The following is a 22,184-nucleotide window of genomic DNA, read 5'->3' as shown; positions in this document are numbered from 1 at the left end:
TGATGACCAGGCTGTTAAACGCCCTTTCAAAACTAACAAACAACAAACAAACAACAAAAGGAAAAAGCGTGCATATATCGGAACCTGGGGATTAAAGGGGGCCCTGTAAATTTAATTTGGATTGTATTAGTGTTAGTAAGGGCTTTTAAAAGCCATTATTTAGAACCAGGACTCATAAGGAATGTGGGTGTCTGTAAGAAATCTACCGAAGTAATTAAAATAAAGTTGTCAATAAGCATGTCTTGATATTTTTTATTTGTTTTACATTATATATTTAAAAAAAATGAATATTTTATCATTTTTTTCTTTTGTCTTCCGTTTCTCCATTCTCTTTCATTTCTTATTCTGTGGTTTCAAACATGCCTACTATCTAATGTTCTTTTATGAGGTTTCTCTATAAATTTTTAATATTTCACTATTTTAAAATTCATTTAATCCTTGATGCTACTATTACGTTGCAAATAAACTCATCCACAAAGACCTTAACATCCCAATCGTTGCAGATTTGGCCCAAAACAGATATGCGTCTTTTCATTCCAAACTCCTTAACCATCCTAACCCATTAGTCTTAATCTCTCATCCTTAACAATCCCTGATAATCCTCCGATGTGTCTGAAAAGAAAATGGCCACGGGACCTTCTAATTTAAAATCCCAAGATTTTCGAGTGTAAATGAAACGTTCCACATATTTACTTATTGTATTTATTATTTTGTATAAATGTAAATAACATTAAATAAATAAAAAAAATATTCATTTAGGCCCAAGTTTCTCTCCCATCCTGATTAAATGACCCAGCCTTTTTTAATTTTAACCTCATAGTTTTATAGCTTTAGAAACTAATAGCTTTAGAAACTGCAAGGAGACCTCCACATATTCAGGTACATTAACGCATTACTATGGCAAGAAGCCTTAAAATGTATTTAGATTTAATAAAAATAAAAATTAAGCTTTTGGATGTAATAAAAGAATTGCTTCATTACTACATAAGATCTGATTATTATTTTGTGAAAGTAGAGTTCAATTTATTGATTAGTATTTATTAATCTTCAGTATTTCAGAGGAACAATATGGTTTGAGGTTGATAACTTTAAGTATGTTAGTGTCTAATCCACTTCAAAACAAAGCATAAAGAACATTTACAATCATGAGCACAAGGTAACAGCCAATGAGTACAAAAAATGAAAAATAAAATATAAACAGAATGATATAAAGTAAATAATTGTACAGAATGGAAAATAAAATGTATACATAGTATACATAATTAAGGAAATAATATAAAAATGAAGTTATAAAATGCAAAGAAATATGAATATATTAGATTATTAATAATTTAAACATTAAAATTATGGAAAGAAAAATAAAATTGCGAGAAAAAAAATATATGTAACAAATGAAATATTTAATCATAATATTAGATAAAGATGCAAAATATAAGTAAAGTTTAACAAAAGAAATGAATGGAAAAAAAAAAATTGAAAACAACAATAATAATATATGGTGAACATAAATAATAACGTGGGTAAGTAAAAATGAGAAAAGAAGAGGGGGGGGGGGTAAAATAAAGATTTAAAGAATAAAACATAAAACGAAAATCTTAGCTTGAAATCTTACCGCCAAGTGGCTTCTGCACCGCGAACGGCCAGACTCCGAATTTAAAAACATGTTACAGTTTTTTTTTTATTTTGACCACACCCCTCAACTATCTTCTCTTCGTATAAAAAAAACATTTACATGCATGCGATTTTTCAATTAAAAAGAAAAAAAACTGATCTGCTCTTACTTATATTTCTTCTTTCAAATAAGACCCTTTCCTTCCTTCCTCTCCCCGTATATGGGAAGATCGCAGAATAAATAATTTATTTTATGTCATTGCAGGAAACGGATGGGGTCCCAATTCAATGGCAAGCTTCTTATGCTCTGTGAATCGCAAACGGCACTCGACGCCGGGATCTGACCAGAATGAATAATGACGGACAATGTTTAGGCATAAAAGAATTTGCAGGGGATCATGACGCCGTTGTGGAGATCATTGCACTGTCCCGAAAATGTTGAAGTATATATATATAAACCTTAGAAACTTTTTAAACCTATAAATCTGGAAATTTGTTCAATTTCTAAGCTATTGAAACCATTTTTCACACTATTGTACTACTGATAATCTAATTAAATGAGTATTACGTTTATTGTTGCTTCCTATCCTGGATTTGCATCCATGTATTAAGAACTCGCAACCAGTTTGAACAACTATTACGTTCCAAATTCGATATTGTACCAGTAATGTGGCCATAACATCATTGACAGTGATCATAAAATTTTCAACGAAATAAATAGTGACACATCTGACAAAAAATAAAATTATTTTATATTGTATTTGAATAATTTCTTAATTTTACTGTACTGTAGACAGTAATTACTTTTTGTACTAGCTTATTCTAAAGGACAGTCTAGAGAGACCATAGAAGAGGATGGAACTCGTGTCTACGGTAATATCTTTAGAACACGGCCATTAAAAATTAACCAAAATTTTTTTTTTTGTCAGAGTTCAAGTGGCATTCAAAGCTGTGATATGTAAAATGTGGTATAAACATCGGATAAAAAATGGATAAATCAGTAAAAAAGTATTTACTCATGTATACTGGGCAAGGCTGTTTAAATCTTGTGTAGCTTTCTTGGACCAAAGAAAAAAAAACCTGAATTCTTTCTTAAGTTTGATTTCAACTTTAATGTGTCGGAATGTGCTTGATCATTTGGTTGAATTGAGATTTTCCCAAGTTCTTCAGCAACGCTAAGTTAATGATGTCTCCTGTGCTATATTGAGTCTGCAGTAGGTATAAATATAAAAAATAGAATGTGACAACTGACCAATTATGGTTTGTATTTAATAATACGGAGTGGGGTAGCCCTGTGAGGAAGGCACTGTGCATCTAACTCTGACCAGGTTGGAATCCTGCAGTGACAAATAATTATTTTTCCTGTATCTATATTCTGTGGGTTCGGATCCTCCTAGAGCACTCCAAGTCTTTACAAAGTGGATAAAATTGGTGGAAAAACCTGGCGGTTGAACATGTTCTTGAAAAAATCACCAGCTTGAAGGAGATCGAGCTAAAGCGCCAACTTTAACTGTCTCGTGACCAGTACCCTCTCTCCCCGTATGTCAAAAATGACCAGAAAGGAGGTCATAAAAATAAAAATATAATTTTTTTTATGATACAATTTATCATTAAAATGACTGCCTGCCGAAAAGTGAAAGCTTATTAATTAGTTTTGTCCTGGTAGGCGAGCCATGAAAGTATTTTCCTAAAACAATCTTACTTATTATTTTAGAAAATAATACTTTAAAATGAATCAATTTAAAATTGAAATGAGTTGTTATTTTAAGTTGAATTTCTGTTTCATGGTAGAATATTCCGGATGTGAAATTTCTCACGGTACTCCATTTAATAACTAAATAAAATTTAAATTAAGAACATATATGACTAATACATTACAAAGTGTAATCATGAATAATTAATTGTAGGAAAATAGTGATGGTCTAGGTGGACAAAATAGTAAGAAATAAACCATATATTGGTTACCAACGTTTCGTCCGACTCTGCAAGACTGATAAGTGGCAGTCAGCCATGGTGAAGATAGTCCGGGTGTCTTCCTACACTCTATTACATGCGGTTAACTATAAATCTTCAAATTTAATAATTAATGTTATATTTAGAAACATTTTGACTTACACATCCAGTAATGAAAGGCCGTCACTACCGAGAGGTTTAGGGAGAGGGTTCAAAATTTCGAAGAGGTTTGGGTTCGATTTCCTTCAGATTCGGTTATTATCTATTTCATAATGGACCATGAAATGAATCTTTACAAAACCACTCTGACGGCAACCTCCAAGTACCGGCAAAAATCTATTGCTCGACTAGTTCCCCCACCAGAACCAGAAACCATTCATAATTGTTTGTGGTATAACATAACATTTAAATTTTAATAATTTTTATTACTTTTGTTAATCTTTTACGATATATTTTAATAGTTCGTATAATCTTGTTTTTATTTTACTTATAATAAAATTATGTTCAAAAAAACTTATGAGACTTAATTCAAGATTTTAATTAATTACTATGCAAGATGAGAATAAAACCGAATTATGTTTATAGTAGAAAGTCCTCATATCCCTTGCAGAGTAATATAATATATGTTTGAGTTGTACTGAATATATTTTTGATGATAAAAATACATTATGTGAATTTAAGAAATAATTTAATGTTTAAATTATAATTAACTTTGATATAGAAAGAGGAAATTTAACCAATATATAGTTGTAATAAATAAATTAAATGCTTGAACCGAGTGTAGAGAATATTATTATGATTATTAAATACAAATATAATTGTGATAAATTATAACAAAGAAGGTGTGCCCTGAGATAAAAATTTTTAATTTTTAATATAATGTGAATAATTGACTAATTAGGTAATTTTACATAATATAAGAATAAAAAGTTGTTTTTTAAATGATGTGGTTCTAAAATTGTATTAAGGTATGATAATTTATTAATAATATTGTTAAAGATCATATGTATAATAAAAGCTGTTTGTGATTGATTGTCCTTGAGGATGGTAGAATTGGCCGAAACGTCGGACTTATAAAGGAATAAAAAATGTTTTGAGACTAAAATAGGATAACATTTACTCATTTAAACAATATTAACCAGTCTCAAGAAAGTGTATAGATTATATATGAATTAATTCACATAAAAAACATTAAAATGAGAAAAGAACAAGAAAAAATAAGAAAATCACAACATAGAACATGTTTTGAACACAAAAATAAATTTGTAGAATATTAATAAATATGTAAATGATAGAAAATTTGTACTCAGAGATACATTACACAAATTTAGTTATACGTATTTTTTTTTTAAATTAAATTTTATTGTCATATTTTTTTTGTTCATTCTGAAGCAATATATTGATAGTTCGATTCTGCATCCGTTTAGCAATTGTTAAATTTATAAAAAAAAAATTTCTCAATGAAGAAATTAAAACGCGTTATGGAAAAGAAGTGATCAAATGTCATAAAGGGGAGTCCATTATGTTTTAGATTATTTTCCTCAAGAGCAAAACAAAGAAGGTAATAGGTCATAAATTATTCAGGTACACGACTCTTAGGGGAATTTCAGTGCCACGTCAGTTCTCAATACCTTCTCCTAAACAGTATGCATAATTTATTTTACTCTTTTTTTTTTTTTGTATGCAAAATAATTAAAATCTAAAATCGACTTGAATATTCACATTATTTAACAGAGTTTAAAAACAGGAGTAATGTTTACTAAGTTGATTTTGAAGTTTATATGTTATTTAAATTTTTATGTAGTTGCATTAATATAATAATAATGAGTCTGATAAGCTAGGGCTAAGGGAATCTTCCCATCTGCAACTTGGACCGGTCAATCCATTGCTGATTAGACAAGCCTATTCCAGTGCGTAATTTTCCTCTCTTCGAGAACAAAAATAGAAAGTACTACAGAGAAAGGAAAGAGATAGCATTTTTTATTTTGGCCCAATTAAAAAACGTAAGTCATGACTGAACTTGAACCTCCGTACCTGAAATGCAAAGAAATGGAGTTGACCTTTTAAATCTCAGTATTTTCTGTATCTCTTCTCACTTTTAATACCAGGGATGCAAAGGAGAAAAAACCGTTGGGATCACCTGTAGTCCTGATTTATCCTCCACAAGTCGAGGGACAAGACAGGTTCGGAGTTTGTTAAGCTGAATGTAAATATTCTACACGGGTAAGAATGCGTTGAAGATGTTTTAAAAATAATTTTTCCTTTTTTACCTTTGAGTTAGATTTTGTTTCTTCAATTTATTATTTTGATATTATTTGATTTACTTATATTTACGTAAATATGGTGTAAATGTACTCTCATAATTCTATAAGCAATAATAATCAGAAGTGAGATACAGTTTAATGTACTCAAAAATAATACCTCGTCATCTTCGTAATGTATTTTTTAATTCTGAGTCTGGCCGTTCGCGGCGCAGAAGCCACTCTGCGGTAAGATTTCAAGCTAACAGGTTCGTTTTATGTTTTATTCATGACTTCTTCCCCTACAATATCCTTTAATAATACCCTTCTTATTCCTGTCGAACAGATACGTTACTTAAGACTACATCTCGACTGACATGGAATCCTCATACAAGACTAAAAAGACAAGAAACTGCTCGTAGATTCCGACTATTGCAACATTTACTGGACAAACGGTCTAAATTGCCAATCCATTACAAAAGACTGATCTACATGACTATTATAAGGCCTATCTGGACATACGGAGTTGAGCTTTGGGGCTCCACTAAACCATCAAATTCCTCCAGAATCCAATCCTTACAGTCCAAAATCCTTCGTAAAATCCTTAATGCTCCTTGCTTTGTCACAAATCAAGTCATCCATCAGGACCTCAATGCTCCATATGTTGCCGATTTGGCCAGAACCAGATACCGTTCCTCCCATAATAAACTTCTCAACCACCCAAATCCACTTGTTTCTAATCTGGCTTCTCCTTCATTGCCTAATAATCCTCCTAGGCGTCTGAAAAGAAGAGGGCTCGAGATCTTCTCCTCTAGAAACGTTATTGGAGTTCTGTCAGTGGGTAGATTCTCCACATGTTTTTATCATGTCAGTATGTCACCTACAGCAAGTTTACTTGTTGTATATATGTGTATACAGTTGTAAATAACAATAAATAAATTATTTAAAAAAAAAAAATGTTTTATTCTCTTTTTTCCCCCTATGTTTATTTAACCCCCCCCCCCTCTCCTCAATTATTATCTTAATTTTCCTTACCCACATCATTAGTTATGTTCACCATATATTATTATTTTAATGTTTTTTTTTTCTATTCACTTATTTTGTCTAACTTAACTTCATATTTTGTTTCTTTATCTAATATTATAGTTACATATATTTTCTTTCTCTCAATTTTATTTTTCTTTCCATAATTTTAATTTTTAAATTATTAATAAACTTCAAATTTTTATTTTATTTCCCTAATTATGTTATTTTTACTTACTTGTCCAATTACCTTCATATGCATTTTATTTTCCACTCTTTTCACCACTTTTATTTTATTAATTTCATTCTGTACAATTATTTATTTTATGTCATTCTGTTTATATTTTCTTTTTCGTATTCATTGGTTGTTATCTTGTTCTTCGTTCTTAGCCCTGAAGAAGGCTAGAAATTCAGGCCGAAACGTTTGCACGATTAAATAAGTTATTTCAACTTATGTGTGCTATATTTTGACCGCACCTCCAACCATCTTCTCATATAATTCATCCACGGTCAACTAACTCTTATCATTACTCAAAAATAGTTTAGAATTGATTTGAAAATTCGATTCTTTTCTAATTCAAAGAACAATTAAAATGGGCTATCCGTAGCTCAGGTGGTTAGGCGCAGCCTGATCGATGTGAGACCAGAGATCTGCTGGCGGTGTCGGTACGAATATGGCCAGGGGCGTTAAATTTTTTCATTGAAAATTTTGACCCAACCATGGTTTGGTAATGGGAGTCTTAGCCGAAAAAAAAATTGAAAATTAAAATAATAAACGGAGGTTAGGAGATTTTGTGTGGTTGATCGTAACTCTAATAATAAACTTAATGTCCAATAAGAAAAATGATAATGCTTTTAATGGTCGCATAAAACAAAAAAAAAAACCTTTCAAATTGTTAGCATATACGAGAAATGTTTATATCATTCCAATATGCAATCTTCCAGATTCTTGTAATGTTATCTTCAAAATCAGGATTCTTTCTCTTGAACCAGATGAAATATAAAAGCTTTTGTTTTATCAGTCCTCTTTGTTATAGCATATTCTAGTTAATCTTATTAATTTCTTAGGTACGCCGAGATGAACCATTTTTCATAGGTAGGTTTCCTTACGGAACCGAATGCAATTTCGAAATTAAAAAATGGAGTACTCAATCTAGTATCTTGATGTAGGATATCAGTCATTATCTTATAGCCTACAGGAAGGAGGGCTCTACGTCATAATCTGTAATGCCTACATCCTCCCCTGAGAACGGACGTTTTAGAGCTTTGGGATTAGAAATTTAAAGATATTTCTTATGGTAACATCAATATCGGTTACTTTGCACGTTGTTTTTTAGTTTTGTTTTGATATTCTGAATTTTTTTATCACAGGAGTCAGAAAAATCTGAAAGTTAGATCTCAGTTTCCTTGAAAGTACATGGAAAAACCACTAATTTACACTGTGATTGCACTAGATTTTTTTTCTCCATTAAGTGAAGAAAACGCTTTAGGTGTAAATAGTGGGGCTTTGCACCCCTATCTAAAATCACTAACAAAATCTTGGGTATCAATACCTGGTACAATTTAAGGCTGTATTGATTGAAAAAATGAACAACTAACAATATATAAGAGTAAAATTAAAAAAAAAAATTCTAAAATTTTATGAAATAGACCAATATTACTTTTTTCAAAGTAGTTATAAGTTGTATCTTGAAATAAAACTAGATTAAAATAATTAACAATATAAACAAAAAAATTATTCCATTGAATCTAGACCAAAATAAATCCAAATAATGGATATATTTTTTTAAACTGATTTGAAATTATTTTTGCAGACATAAAATCTTATTGTATTGAAAGGATATTGAAAATTAAAACCAATCAGTCTAAAAAAAAGTTTGTAGACTTGCGACCATGAATCAGAACAGGTTTACAGGAGCAATGTAACCCCTATTTCGCGAAAAACGTTATCGATAGTCACATTTTCGGGAATTCTGACAAAGAAGGAGATTATTAATTTAACCAGATATTTGTTTCTTAGTCACCAATAGAATTTAACCAACTTTATGGTCACTCACATGCATACTTAAGGAAACAACAATACAGCAATGACAGTTTCATGTTGCTTAACAGAGAATAACAGGAGGAAAAGAAAATCTCTCTCCCATCCCTTTTGCAACTTTCATTACTACTAGTGTGCCACGTTCAATAACGAGAAACTTTTAATGTAAAAGGAATCTTATCCTTTAAGGACCAAAATTAATCCACTTCTATGGCACCATATTTTTACAATTTTCACAGAATATTTTCACCAAATTGGAAATAATTCATAAACAGTCTCTATTTGTTTAAATTATTTGTTTGGAACAGATTTCTTTTATTGTGTATCAAAACCTTCTGAAACGAAAGAACAGGTTTATTTTTGCTTAGAATGGAAAACTATAAAGCTTACCTCGTATATGTGACATTTAAACTGAATTGTATATCATATTGAAGATCTACCACTTACCTGAAAAAACAAAACAACAGTTAATGACAAATAATATAAAATATTAATACTAAACAATGTAGTAATACCAAACTCTATTTAATCATATAGGGTATTTCAAATTATAAACACAAAGTAAGGAAGCAACAATATACAATATAATCATTAGTATAGCTGTTACTAAACTTTTTCATCTTTGATATTTTAGTGATTTTCCATCTTTTTATTCTAAGCTACTGATATAAAATGGTTTATTAGCTACCTATAATACTTAATTGAAAACGTCCAAATCGAAATATACTGAGTGATGATCGGAAATGTTATTAAACTCTTATTAGCTATTTTGGTAGGAGTTCCGCAAGAGACAATTATAGCTTCATTATATAAATTATGATAAAGTATAACTTTTTTTCAGAGGGGTCTCGTCTTGATTTTTTTTCATCAAGAAACATACATAACTTGTACCAAAACTAATATTTCATTATGAAATTCACAATTTTGCCCTTCTCCTACAAAACATTCTTCTGCCATTGGAATATTTATGAACTCTTTTGATTCTTAATTTGCATGATAATGGAAATGTTTTTAAGAAGTTTCTCAGACGGATACTTTTTTGATACTTCATTACCTTTAATATTTGTGTTCAGTTATGCAACAACATGTGCTGATAAAACAGCATTAATTTCAAGATATAGAGAACATAAACATGTTTTCTCAACATTGCACATTACTTTCAAAATATACTAGATTTGAAAATCGAAGTAGAATAATTATTTTGTCGAATTTCATAACATTAAACAAAGAAATATTTCCTCAAAATTAACACGATAAGAACATAACAGCACAAAGGTAGTCATATGATTTAAATTTACGATATACAGAAGGATACGATTGTACTATTGTGAACAAGTGTTATTTTCGTAAGTTTTTAAACGAACATTTGTTATGTTTGAAATTTCTCGATAGTTTCCCTGTCAAAACGCTCCGAATATTTTGGAAGAAATTCTTTAAATTTTAAGTCGTATCACATCAATAATGTATATAATTACTGATAAATTTAGGAACATTGGGAGTCTCAGTTTTGAATGGATGGAGTGGGCTCAGGGATCCTCAGGTCGTTTGTGTAAATATTGTATATAACAGTGTAAATGTGACTTGAGATTGTATTTTTTTATCATTATGCTATTTTATTTATTTATGTTTTTTCATACACATAGTTTGATTATGTTCATTTTGTTTATCCTTCTGTTTGTATATATTTTAAGAGAGATTTATGTTTTCTTTTTCATTTATTTATTTTTATTCTTATTTTATTTTATTTTATTATAAATGTGATCATTCATCACTATTACCTATTGCCTATAGATTGTAATATCTATCAATAAATAAAAAGTATTTAATAAGTTTACAGATGGCAATAACTGTATTGATGCTAAAAAACAGAAGCAAGCTGTCCACGTAATTGTATGCTATTTTAAGTATATATTTTATACTATTTTATAATATATATTTTAAGTATACAAGTACACAGTTAAAAAAAACAAAAAGTATGCTGAAGGGACTCTCTGGAACAACTATACCTTTACCAAAACCAACAACCAACGGACATTGATGACCAAACTGTTGAACGTCCTTAAAACTAAAGTTATTTTACAGTCCTATTTAGGAACTCTCTCGCCCCCATTCTTGAATCCTTACCATCGCAATCTTTAAGTAGGATATGGATGAGGAAACTTCAAGTGACTCTACATGCTTGAAATCAGTTCCTTGCAGGGACTTTAATGATAGCATGATAGCAAGATTGTATCATTGATTAATGGTCTCTAAAGAAACAAAACATGCCGAACCCACAGTATCCTACAATGATTGAATCAAATCAAGATTTAAAACATCTGGGTACATTTGTAAATGTGAATTATGAATATATCTATATCTAGAGATAGTTAGGGTATTCGGTGAGCTCCACGGTAAAAAGTTACGGTACCTTGTAAAAAAAAACAAAAAACATAAATGCATAATAAATATTTTAAAATGTATTAAGTTAAACTTAAGTAAATTGAATAGTATATATTACAGTTAAAAAATAACCTAGATTTTAATATTGGAACAAAACCCGTCTATTTTATTATTGATATATAGAAAAAAAAACTATAAAATTATCTAGTCAACGGGCAGAGTTGGGCAAAAAGTAATTACAATAACAATTACTGTAATTTGGGATTGCAGAAATACGATGACATTCACAAATAAATGTCATTGTAATTACTTGATGAACTACTGTAATTGTAATTCTGTAACTGTAATTGTAACAAGCAGAGCCAAAGTAATTTTAATACATTCTTATGTAATTTTTTATTTTTCCATATAATTTCAAGAAATTATAATAAAATTACAATTGATTGTAATTATAATTACAAATACTTAACACAACAGAAAAAATAATTTTACAATTGCTCCAAAATCTGATACCATTGGTGTATAGATTTATTTACATACTTTATATAAAACTATTTATATGCAATCGAAGATGCTGAAAATAAATATAAAGTCGTATCGATTTATTTAAAATTTAAAAAATTTCATTCCTAAGAAATTAAATGAAAAAATAATTTTATTCTGGGACATATAATAAATACATGGTTCATACATTATGATTTTGTCTGGCAAGCATTTAAAGGTTTCCACTAAGCAAAATGAAATTACATTGAGATCTTGGCTTAACTACTGTTGACTATAATGTTAATCAATATATGCTTAATTATATTGTTTATAAAGATGCGGAGGTTTGATTATGCAATAAGTGCAGGAATGGGTGTTGTTTAAAGGAAAGAATGGATGAGGACTGGCGAATGGAGATGGGGAGTGAATTCCAGAAGTAGGTTGCACGTATGACGAAGGATTTGTTGAAGAAGGGTGTTCTATAGCTGGTCATATATAGATTAATCGGATGGGATCTAGTGTTTAATGATTGGATCGATGAATGAAGAGTGAGATCAAGGATATAGGCAGGTTTTTTTATTGTAAGAACTTGGAATAGGAAAACACCAAGCAGGTATTGCCTTCGGGAAGTTGGATAGAGCCGCTTCAACTCGGTATACCAGCGGGAGATTTGAGAGCGCCTTGGAAACTCAAAGATAAATCTTACAAAGCAATTCATGAGTCTCTTCAGTCTTAACTCTAGTACTGCAGATAGCCCTCCATAGACCAAGGAACCGTAGTCGAAGAAGAGGAAGACGAGAGAGGATACTACGAGCTGAGGGGTGTTCTGAGGAATGGAATGACGGAATCTTAGGAATTGTTTAAGTACAGTTATGGATTTGGGAAATATGTTCAAATAAACTGAATTCACACATGAGCTAAATTAGATGGAATAGTAACTACAAAGAGTTAAGAAGTAATTGTAATAGCAATTACTTCACACAACTACAGTAATTGTAATTGTTTCTTACAATTACTTTAGTGAAATTTTTATTCATCACATATTCAACAGTTTTGGACGATCTAAAGGTCATCTAAGTGTAATTATAATGCAACTGATACATGCAATTGAAGGAGTAATTAAATTACTCATATAATGATTCCAGGCTTCAAACGGTAACTTTGGGAGAATGTTAGATTCTTTTTAAAATATTAGAACATTTAAAAAGAATAACCTAGAATAATACACAGATTATATATTAGATCAGGATTAAAAATAGTTTATAATACTAGTGTACAAAATGATACACAAAGTGTAAAATTGTACCAAAGTAATCACAGTTTGCGGTGATTCATTTAATTTTATTTATTTTCTAACCACAAAGCAGTAAATGTTTAAAGTTCAAACCAAACAACTAGGATCCAACAGACCGCAGAGAAAAATCTAAATAAACCGATCCACGAAATTCTAGGGTTAAAATGAACAATCTAATATGTAACTGTAAGCCTGCATTCATAGAATTACGTGATTTAAATTTTTACAAGATATTATCATTTAAAGTAAAACTTTGCTGCCCCCTTAAAAGTGTACCAGTACTTCCTTCTCCCCCCCACCGTGATCCTTACTAAACTAAGCCACTGGATAATACACTCTTGTAGTAGAACTACTCATACAACTCCAACTTAATTAAAATAAAATCTTAATGAACTAAATTCTTTATTATTATCTTTTTTATAATTTACAACTTTATTTATTAAAACATTTGAATAGTAAGCGTGCATTCATAAAATTACGTGGTTCAAATTTTTACAAGATATTATTATATTATTTATAGTTACATTGGGCGCCCCCTAAAAATGCCAACAGAAGTTTCCTCCTCCCCCCTCCCCCAGTGAGCCTCACAAAGCTAAACCACTGTAGTACAAGAGCACAAGAGGAGAAAAAAGGCAGTTATTTCACCCCAATTTTTTATTACTTTCATGAAAACTATGTATTATTACTAGTCAAAATTGATGAGTCTGCCAAGTATAGGTAGAGGGAATAAAAAATGGCGTCTATTTGAAAGCGATAAAAAAAGTTAATTTTTCATTCGGAGCTCTATATCTTAAAAAGTAGGAACAACACAAGAAAACCTAAGAGAACGTCATTTAAAGATGAGCAAATTTGCTAAAATATAAGCCCTAAAAGAGTTATTTACGTTAAATAGTACTTGAGATATAGCTTTTTAAAAAAACTTAACATTTCATAAAAATGTTGTATGGGCGTACCGTAAGATCGGTAGTAAGTGAATTTATTTTGAAAAATCTATATCTCAAAAATCATTTGACATACAGATGTCTATTAGCACTCAAATTAAAGCTAGTTTAATGAGCTATAAAGTAGTTTTTGATGTTTATCTTCGTAGGAGTAATAGTTTTCATGAAATTTGCTAATATAAATTGATTTATATTTGTTTGGACAAATTTTCATTTGCCAAATTTATATTCATATGTGAATTTCATTAAAACTACTTCTCCTACGAAGATAAGTGTCATAAACTACTATATAGTAAGTTACATTTCTTTTATTTTGAGTGCTGGCAGACATATGGGCGTCTTATGGGTCTAGAGATATATTTTTTTCAAAAATCAAACATTTTATACGAGCTATTAGAAATTAACATTTTGTGAGTTTATTTCGTCAAAAACTACTACTCCTACAAAGATAAACATTAATTACTATCTGATAGTAGATTTAACTAGCTTTAATTTGAGTGCAAACAGACATCTGTACGTCCAATGGTTTCTGAAATAGAGTTTTTCTTAAATCAAACTTATCGTCCGAACAACTATAAATCAATTTATTTTAGCAAATATCATGAAAACTACTATTTCTAGGAAGGTAAAGGTCATGAACTACTTTATAGTATATTAAATTAGCTTTAATTTGAGTGCTAATCGACATCTGTACGTCACATAGTTCCTGAGATATAAATTTCTCAAAATAAATTAACAAACTACTGATCTTTCAGTTCATTTTTTAAGCAATGTTACTTTTTAAAAGGCTATATCTCGAGAACTATTGGACATAAATAGCTCTATTAGGGCAAATATTTCATCAAATTTACTCTTCTTTAAATATGTTCATTTAGATTTTTTAGTGTTGTTGGAAGTTTTTAAGGTATAGAGCTCCGAATGAAAAAATTAATGTTTTTAAGGTTTTGAAACAGCTGCCATTTTTTATTCCCCCTACCTATACTTGGCAGACTCATCAATTTTTACTAGTCATTATACATAGTTTTCATTAATGTAATCAAAAATTGGGGTGAAATAACTGCCTTTTACTTCCAGGCTCTTGTCTCGTACAACTCCAACTTAATTAAAATAAAATCTCAATGAACTAAATTCTTGGTTATTATTAATTTTATAATTTACAACTATATTAACTAAAAAATATGAATAGTAAGCTTGCATTCATGAAATGACGTGGTTAAAATTTTTACAAGATATTGTTATTATTTATGGTGAAATTTTGCTGTACCCTAAAAGTGCCACTCGAGGCACACAATTAAAATAAAATCTTAATTTACTTAATTAATTACGAAGCCAAAATCTTACAATTGATGTTTGATTCTTAAATACTTAAAATTCCGAAATCATTTATGAACTTGCTTGTCCGGAATATACCAGCAGGTATTCAAACAACTTTTGTAAGCTATATCTTATTACGATAATTTTTCTCTAAGCACACACTTAAATTTTTTCTGCGTTGATATTTTCCATTGCAATATACTGAAAATAATAAAAAAATATATATATAAATATATTATTCTAATTTTGACACTAGGCACTAAAGGAATAATAAAATTCAAATTATAAAACGCCAGTGTTATTGATGATCTATAATATAATCAGCAATATTAATAAACATTAAAATAAATTTTAATATTGATAACATTATAAATAAAATAAGAATTTCTCTTGATTGACAGTTACTGTTCTATTATTGATTTTCAACTTGGCCTTCACTTGGTACATTTGTGCCAAGAAAACCTTAAATAGTGCCGAAAAAATGTTTGAACCACATCCAGATCTACAAAGGAAGATAGTTTTTTTATCAATATCAAAATTGATACAATCACATACATTATAAAATAGAAGTAAAATATTTACACCATAAATTTTACCACCCCAACATATTTGGTACGGCAAGTCAGATGAGTCTAGGTTCAATTTCGAATCTTCAGCGTGAATGTTGGAGCACGAGTGTAGTGGTGGCGTAGTGGTATCTTGGCGTGACATTGTATTTTACATTTTTAATATCCGCTATCTAGAACTAAATTTGGACAAAAGACTAATTTCAAATCCTGATACAAGACTAAAAAGAGAGGAAACTGCACGTCGATTCTGACTGCTACACACTAGACACAGGTTCTGTTCCACTCTTCGTCTATCGGATAGTGTTTTAAGAGTTTTCTAGGTAAAAATAGTTCATTGAAAATGTTTGATAATCTCGACAATAACTTTTTTTTTTTAAACTTAAGATGTTTTTTTTTTTCCTGTTTTAGATCTTCTTTAGTACCACAAACCACTATTAATAATCTGCTTGATATCCAATACAGATTAAACAAAAAAAAATTATTTGTCTTTCTAGTTTTTTTAAAAAAAAAGGTACGTAAGTAACAAAAATCATGAGTTTACTTTTTAAAGGGATTGTCGTTTTTTTTGCACTATTTGATTGTTCTCAGAATAATTGTTGATTTAATCATCTATTTTAGAAGTCTAGACAATGCGGAACTGCTAGTTAAATCAAAACAGTCTTAAAACCAATTTAGAACGAAGAGTAATTAGTCGCTTTTACAGTTATTTTCTGGATCGAACATTTAGTATTAGAAAATTATAATTTTCTTTAAATAAAGATATTCAAAATTAAAAATTTTTAAAAACAACTTGGTTGGTCTAACTTAATTTAAATAAATCATCAATTTCTAATAAGGTTTCAATTTTTTTTGTAAGAAAGAGTTATGTTGAAAAATTTTGAATCTAGTTGTTCAATCGAATCAAATGTAATTTACAAAAATAGAATATAAGAAAAAAATAAATATATATTTTCTCATTAACATAAACTTCTCTTACACAATCACTTAAGCTCAGTTATATTTCAGTTTTCAAAATAAATCCTGACAAATCCCACCAGATCACCTTTACTCTCCGTCGTAAACCTCTGCCCTCCTGTCCTACAGTATCCTTTCTAAATACACCACTAATGCCTGTTGAACAGATTCGATACTTAGGACTCCATCTTGACAATAGACTTACTTGTAATCCACACACAAGACTGAAACTACAAGAAACTGTTCGTAGATTCCGATTGCTACAACACTTACTTGACAAACGCTCTAAACTTCCCATTCACTACAAAAAATTAGTATACACTACGATAATCAGACCAATTTGGACGTATGGAATTGAGCTCTGGGGCTCCACCAAACCATCAAATTCTTCCCGCATCCAATCGTTACAATCCAAAATCCTACGTAAAATCCTTGATGCTCCTTTACGTCACAAATAAACTCATTCACAGAGACCTTAACATCCCATTCGTTGCAGATTTGACCCAAAACAGATAAACGTCTTTTCATTGGAAACTCCTTAACCATCCTAACCCATTAATTCTTAATCTTTCATCCTTAACAATCCCTGATAATCCTCCGAGGTGTCTGAAAAGAAGATGGCCACGGGACCTTCTAATTTAAATTAATGTTTGAAGTACCACCAATGGGTGGTTCCTTCCCAAGATTTTCAAGTGTATATGAAACATACTACATATTTACCTATTGTATTATTTTGTACAGTTGTAAATTACATTAAATAAATAATTTAAAAAAAAATATATTTCAGTTTACAATAATTTTAACTTTTTTGTACTTTTCAGGATTTTCTTAACTTTTAAACATTAAATATTAGTATTATTGATATTATTTTTGCAGAAAGAGTCTTTCGTCAAAATCTGCTTATTGTACCTAATGGTACTGGGTACTGGTATTTGGTGGGAGGCGGGGGGGGTTGACAAATTCGGTAAGCGGGCCTAGTGGTCCTTTTTGCCAACCCCTGACGGCTACCTAGGTTGCCACCGCGTATTAACCTAGGTGGGGGGTGTCAAGATTCATTCTTCGGGACCGCCGAAAAATTAACGTTTAACTGCCCCAGGTGGGAATCGAACCCAAAAAGTTCTGAAACCGAGCGCACTAGAACCTGCGCCCAAACCCGCACGGCCGTCAAATCCCTGCCTAATGTACTTAAGTCATGAATGGGATTGTGTTGTGCAGTGAGAAAGCTTTTAGATTACAAAGACAGATTGCCTCGTTCTTCGAGTTATAGGAAAAATCAATATCCAATACACTATATTAGCAGAGTTAATTAGCCTTAATTATTTGAATAAAAATATAGATATTACTAGTATTATTATTATTATCAGTAGTTAGAAGTTGAGTCAACTGCATAACTCCACACAATATTTTATTTTTGACTAAAGGTATTTGAATAAGATTATAATTCACTTCAAAGTCCTTTCAGTTATTTTTATTATAATTAATTTAATTTAATTTTGTCTTACTTTATGTTCATTTTATTATTGTTAATTGGATTATTAGTTTTATTACTAGAGTTAAATTCATATTCTACTGATATAGCTTATAAGGTATATCAGTACAATAAGAATTATACAATTTATAAATTTCAGTAACCTCTACAACGCTCTAATAGTCAAAATTGTAAATAATAAATATCAATTATGTCTATCATTTTAATGCGTTATTTTAGCAGCGACCGATAAATGACATTGCATCATATTTGATAATTTTCTAAATGAAAAAAAAAAAAAAATTATCTATTCACGCCTACAACCAAAACCTCAAAATCAGACTTTACTGTACGAACAATTTCTGTTAGTAGTGATAATTTTGGCGTGAATAGGGAATTTCACGATCGAAAATTAACAAATATTTTTGCATTTAATCATACTGTTCTTTAGGGCACTTGCTTAGTCTCCACTGGCTCACTACCAGTGATGCGGCGAGAGGGATGCGCTGGGATCTTTTGAGCTCTGCTCTACCCACTACACGTGGGGGATAGAGTGGGCTTGGGGATCCTCAGGTCGATTGTGTAAATATTGTACATAAGAGTGTAAATGTGACTAGAGATTATTTTATTTTATTTATTTTTTATACATATAGTTTGATTATGTTCATTTTCTTAATTCTTCTGTTTGTATATACTTTAAGAGAGATTTTATTTATTTTTATGTACTTTTTTTTTTATTTCTTTTATTTATTTATTTATTTTCATTCTTATTTTATTTTATTTTAGTATGAATGTGATCATTCATCACTAATACCTATTGCCCACAACAGTGTGGCAGATTGTAATATCCATCAATTAAATAAAGTTTTTTTAAGTTTCACTGTAAAAAAAAATATTTATTTCTTCTTGAATTTCGTATCATTCGTATAAGGTTGATACTAGAATACCTCTAGGGCCTTCGAACGGATCTCCCCCATGTCTAAATCACCGAGGTCATCACCGTTGATTCAACTAATCATATATTGAGTTTCATCCGTGTTTATTTCGAGACCTAATTCGTGACTAGGATCCATTAGCATTGTTGTATTTAATGCAATAGCTTCCGTACATTCTCTCGACAATATCAAATCAAGTAGTGAATAACATACTGAAGGGGCCTTTTTGCTTGCTTGGGCTGAGTGAGTCCGGAGGGGGCCTCCTAAAATAATAAAAACATTTGTAATGTATAAGTCATTTTTCAACGTCGTTCTTCTGGCCCCTCTCTCGGGATATGGCCCGGAGCAGATGTTTTTAAACCAGACCAAAATAAACTTTCTCTGCCACTAATTACCATTCAAAAGACGTATTCAATCACTCGATAAAATAATACTGGGAATCGATTAATTTTAAACCTCAAAAACATAGAATACCTTAGCAAACCCCCTAATTTCAAACCTTTCTTTCTATAATCCTCCAAGGCGCCTGAAAAGAAGATGGTCCCAAGACTTTTTAATGTAAAAATATACACTGCTACCAATCTTCCCATAAATACTTTATGTATCTTATATCTTATCCTAATCACATTTATTTGTTGTATTTTAGTTCAAATAAAGTTGTAAATCACAAGATTTTTTTTTAAAATTATTTATTTAATGTAATTTACAACTGTACAAAATAATACAATAGGTAAATATGTAGTATGTTTCATATACACTTGAAAATCTTGGAAAGGAACCCCCCATCGGTGGTACTTCAAACATTAATTTAAATTAGAAGGTCCTGTGGCCATCTTTTTAGACGCCTCGGAGGATTATCAGGGATTGTTAAGGAAGAAAGATTAAGAATTAAAGGGTTAGGATGGTTAAGGAGTTTGGAATGAAAAGACGCATATCTGTTTTGGGCCAAATCTGCAACGAATGGGATGTTAAGGTCTTTGTGAATGAGTTTATTTGTAACGTAATAAGGAGCATCAAGCATTTTGGATTGTAAGGATTGGATGCGGGAGGAATTTGATGGTTTGGTAGAGCCCCAGAGCTCAATTCCATATGTCCAAATTGGTCTGATTATCTTAGTGTATACTAATTTTTTGTAGTGAATGGGAAGTTTAGAGCGTTTGTCAAGTAAGTGTTGTATCAATCGAAATCTACGAGCAGTTTCTTGTCGTTTCAGTCTTGTGTGTGGATTCCAAGTAAGTCTCTTGTCAAGATGGAGTCGTTTAAATCACAAGATATAAATGAAAAAAACAAAAATTTGACTTTACATAGTTTTGGGTTATTTCACGTTGTCTAAATGTTTTTAAGAATTATAAAAAAATGTTGTAATATACAATAATTTTCCAGAGACCGTGCTAAGTTATTAAGTTAAAAAGTACACAAAACATTCATGTATCAGTCAAGGTTAAGGAACAAGTATTTAAACTTTATTTGGCTAAATAATACCTTATATAATGCTTTTATAAATTAAAAAAAATAAATTCGAAAATCATTCTTTTAAGTTCTTTTACAGGAGCTCCCGCGGTCAAAGTGTTAACATCTGGGCCGAAAGAGCAAAATCCTATGTATTTATAACTTAAACTTTCGTGAATATCATTATAATAAAATATATGATCTATTTACAAATTTTATTTCTTGAAATGTAAGTATTTATAAAGTTTAATTTTTTTTTTTTTTTTAAATTCACATTCCAGAGGTTTTTACATTCACGAATACTAAGTTCAACTCAGGGTGTTATTTTGTAGTTTCCTGTTCACTTTCACGAAAATTGTTATTTCAATATTGAATCCAAAAAAAAAAAAGTTATGCAGTAAAAATAATTGTCATATTTTATTTATTTATTTTTTTTAATTTTTGGAAATATTTCTGACTCCGTATCTCAGTAGTTGTTCAGCATTTTCCAACAAATGATGGATGAAACTTGCAGAAAATTTAAAGCTCTTTAATGTTGGTAGAACATGAACATTATTTTGCGTAAAATGTACTGAATGAGGAAAAATAGCTTTTTCTTAGAGGTTTATTCAAGATTGAGGGAAGTCAAAAACAATATTTTTTTATGAGAAAGGCAATAAATAATACATATCTGGATATCAATGGTATCTCACATTTTATTACTCAAATCCCATTTTTGAGGTTTTGGACTCTAATATAATCAGAAATAGAATTCTTATAATATAAATCGAGCATTGGAGAATGCATTTTCAAAATCTTATGGCTATGATGCCATGGGCCACCTCGGCTATCAGATACTCAAAACGACTGATAAAAAAAAAAAATTAAAAAAAAATAAAATGCAGTTTTTAGTATACGAAGAGGTAGAAGTGAGGGAAGGCCCATGGACCAGCCACACTTTCCCCTTAATGGGCGGCGCAACTGTGCAATTATAGCTCTCGATGGTTTCGAAATTGTGCGCAGGTAACTGACAGTTTCTGTCAAGGGCCAAGAAGCCTTAGAGGCATGGGCGTACCCAACGGGGGGGGGAAGAAAAAAAATTAATAATTTAATAAATTTTTTTCAAGCAAATAATTATAATAACTAATAAAGCACTGCTATCTATAGTAATATATAATTTTTTAAAATTTTGGTTTCATTCGCCTTTTCCGTGCTGAAATTTTACAACCTGAACGATCATGGCTTGCCTCCCCTCTCTAGTTTTGATCCTGGGTACGCCTTTGCTTGGTATAAAAATTTTTGTTTTCAGTTTGAAATGTTTTTTTTTTTAATCAAATTCTAATAAACAGAATAAATAAAAACAAAAATTAAAATGTCTTATTAATTCTTCCTTATATAGGTCTAGTGACCTATAACTCATCAGTTATGTTCAACTCGTCAAATTATTGTCAGTTTTATTACTCCTTACGACGTACATAACTTTATATTATACTTCTTTAATTTTATTTTACTAATTATTAAAAAATAAATAATTTTCTTTCTCACTTT

General features: G+C 30.2%; 1 protein-coding gene across 3 annotated transcripts in view; it reads right to left on the bottom strand.

Moving 5' to 3' along the window:
* The window catches only part of LOC106680391 (carbonic anhydrase 1), a 210,213-nt gene that overhangs the window by 34,646 nt on the left and 153,383 nt on the right, over positions 1 to 22,184 (bottom strand). Inside the window, exon 1 of one of the 3 annotated variants that reach the window (XM_014420083.2) lies at positions 9,259 to 9,289. The exons of the other annotated variants lie outside the window; for them this stretch is intronic. Within the exon in view, the coding sequence (XP_014275569.1) occupies positions 9,259 to 9,274 (16 nt within the window). The 5' untranslated portion in view covers positions 9,275 to 9,289. Of the gene's footprint in view, positions 1 to 9,258; positions 9,290 to 22,184 lie in introns of those variants that run through there. 3 annotated transcript variants of the gene reach the window in all.

This window comes from Halyomorpha halys, unplaced genomic scaffold (genome assembly GCF_000696795.3).
Source record: "Halyomorpha halys isolate HHAL.00 unplaced genomic scaffold, Hhal_1.1 Scaffold258.1, whole genome shotgun sequence".
Lineage (NCBI taxonomy): Eukaryota > Metazoa > Arthropoda > Insecta > Hemiptera > Pentatomidae > Halyomorpha > Halyomorpha halys.
Note: the sequence above shows the minus strand (reverse complement) of the source record. Positions and strands in the feature narration are given on the sequence as shown.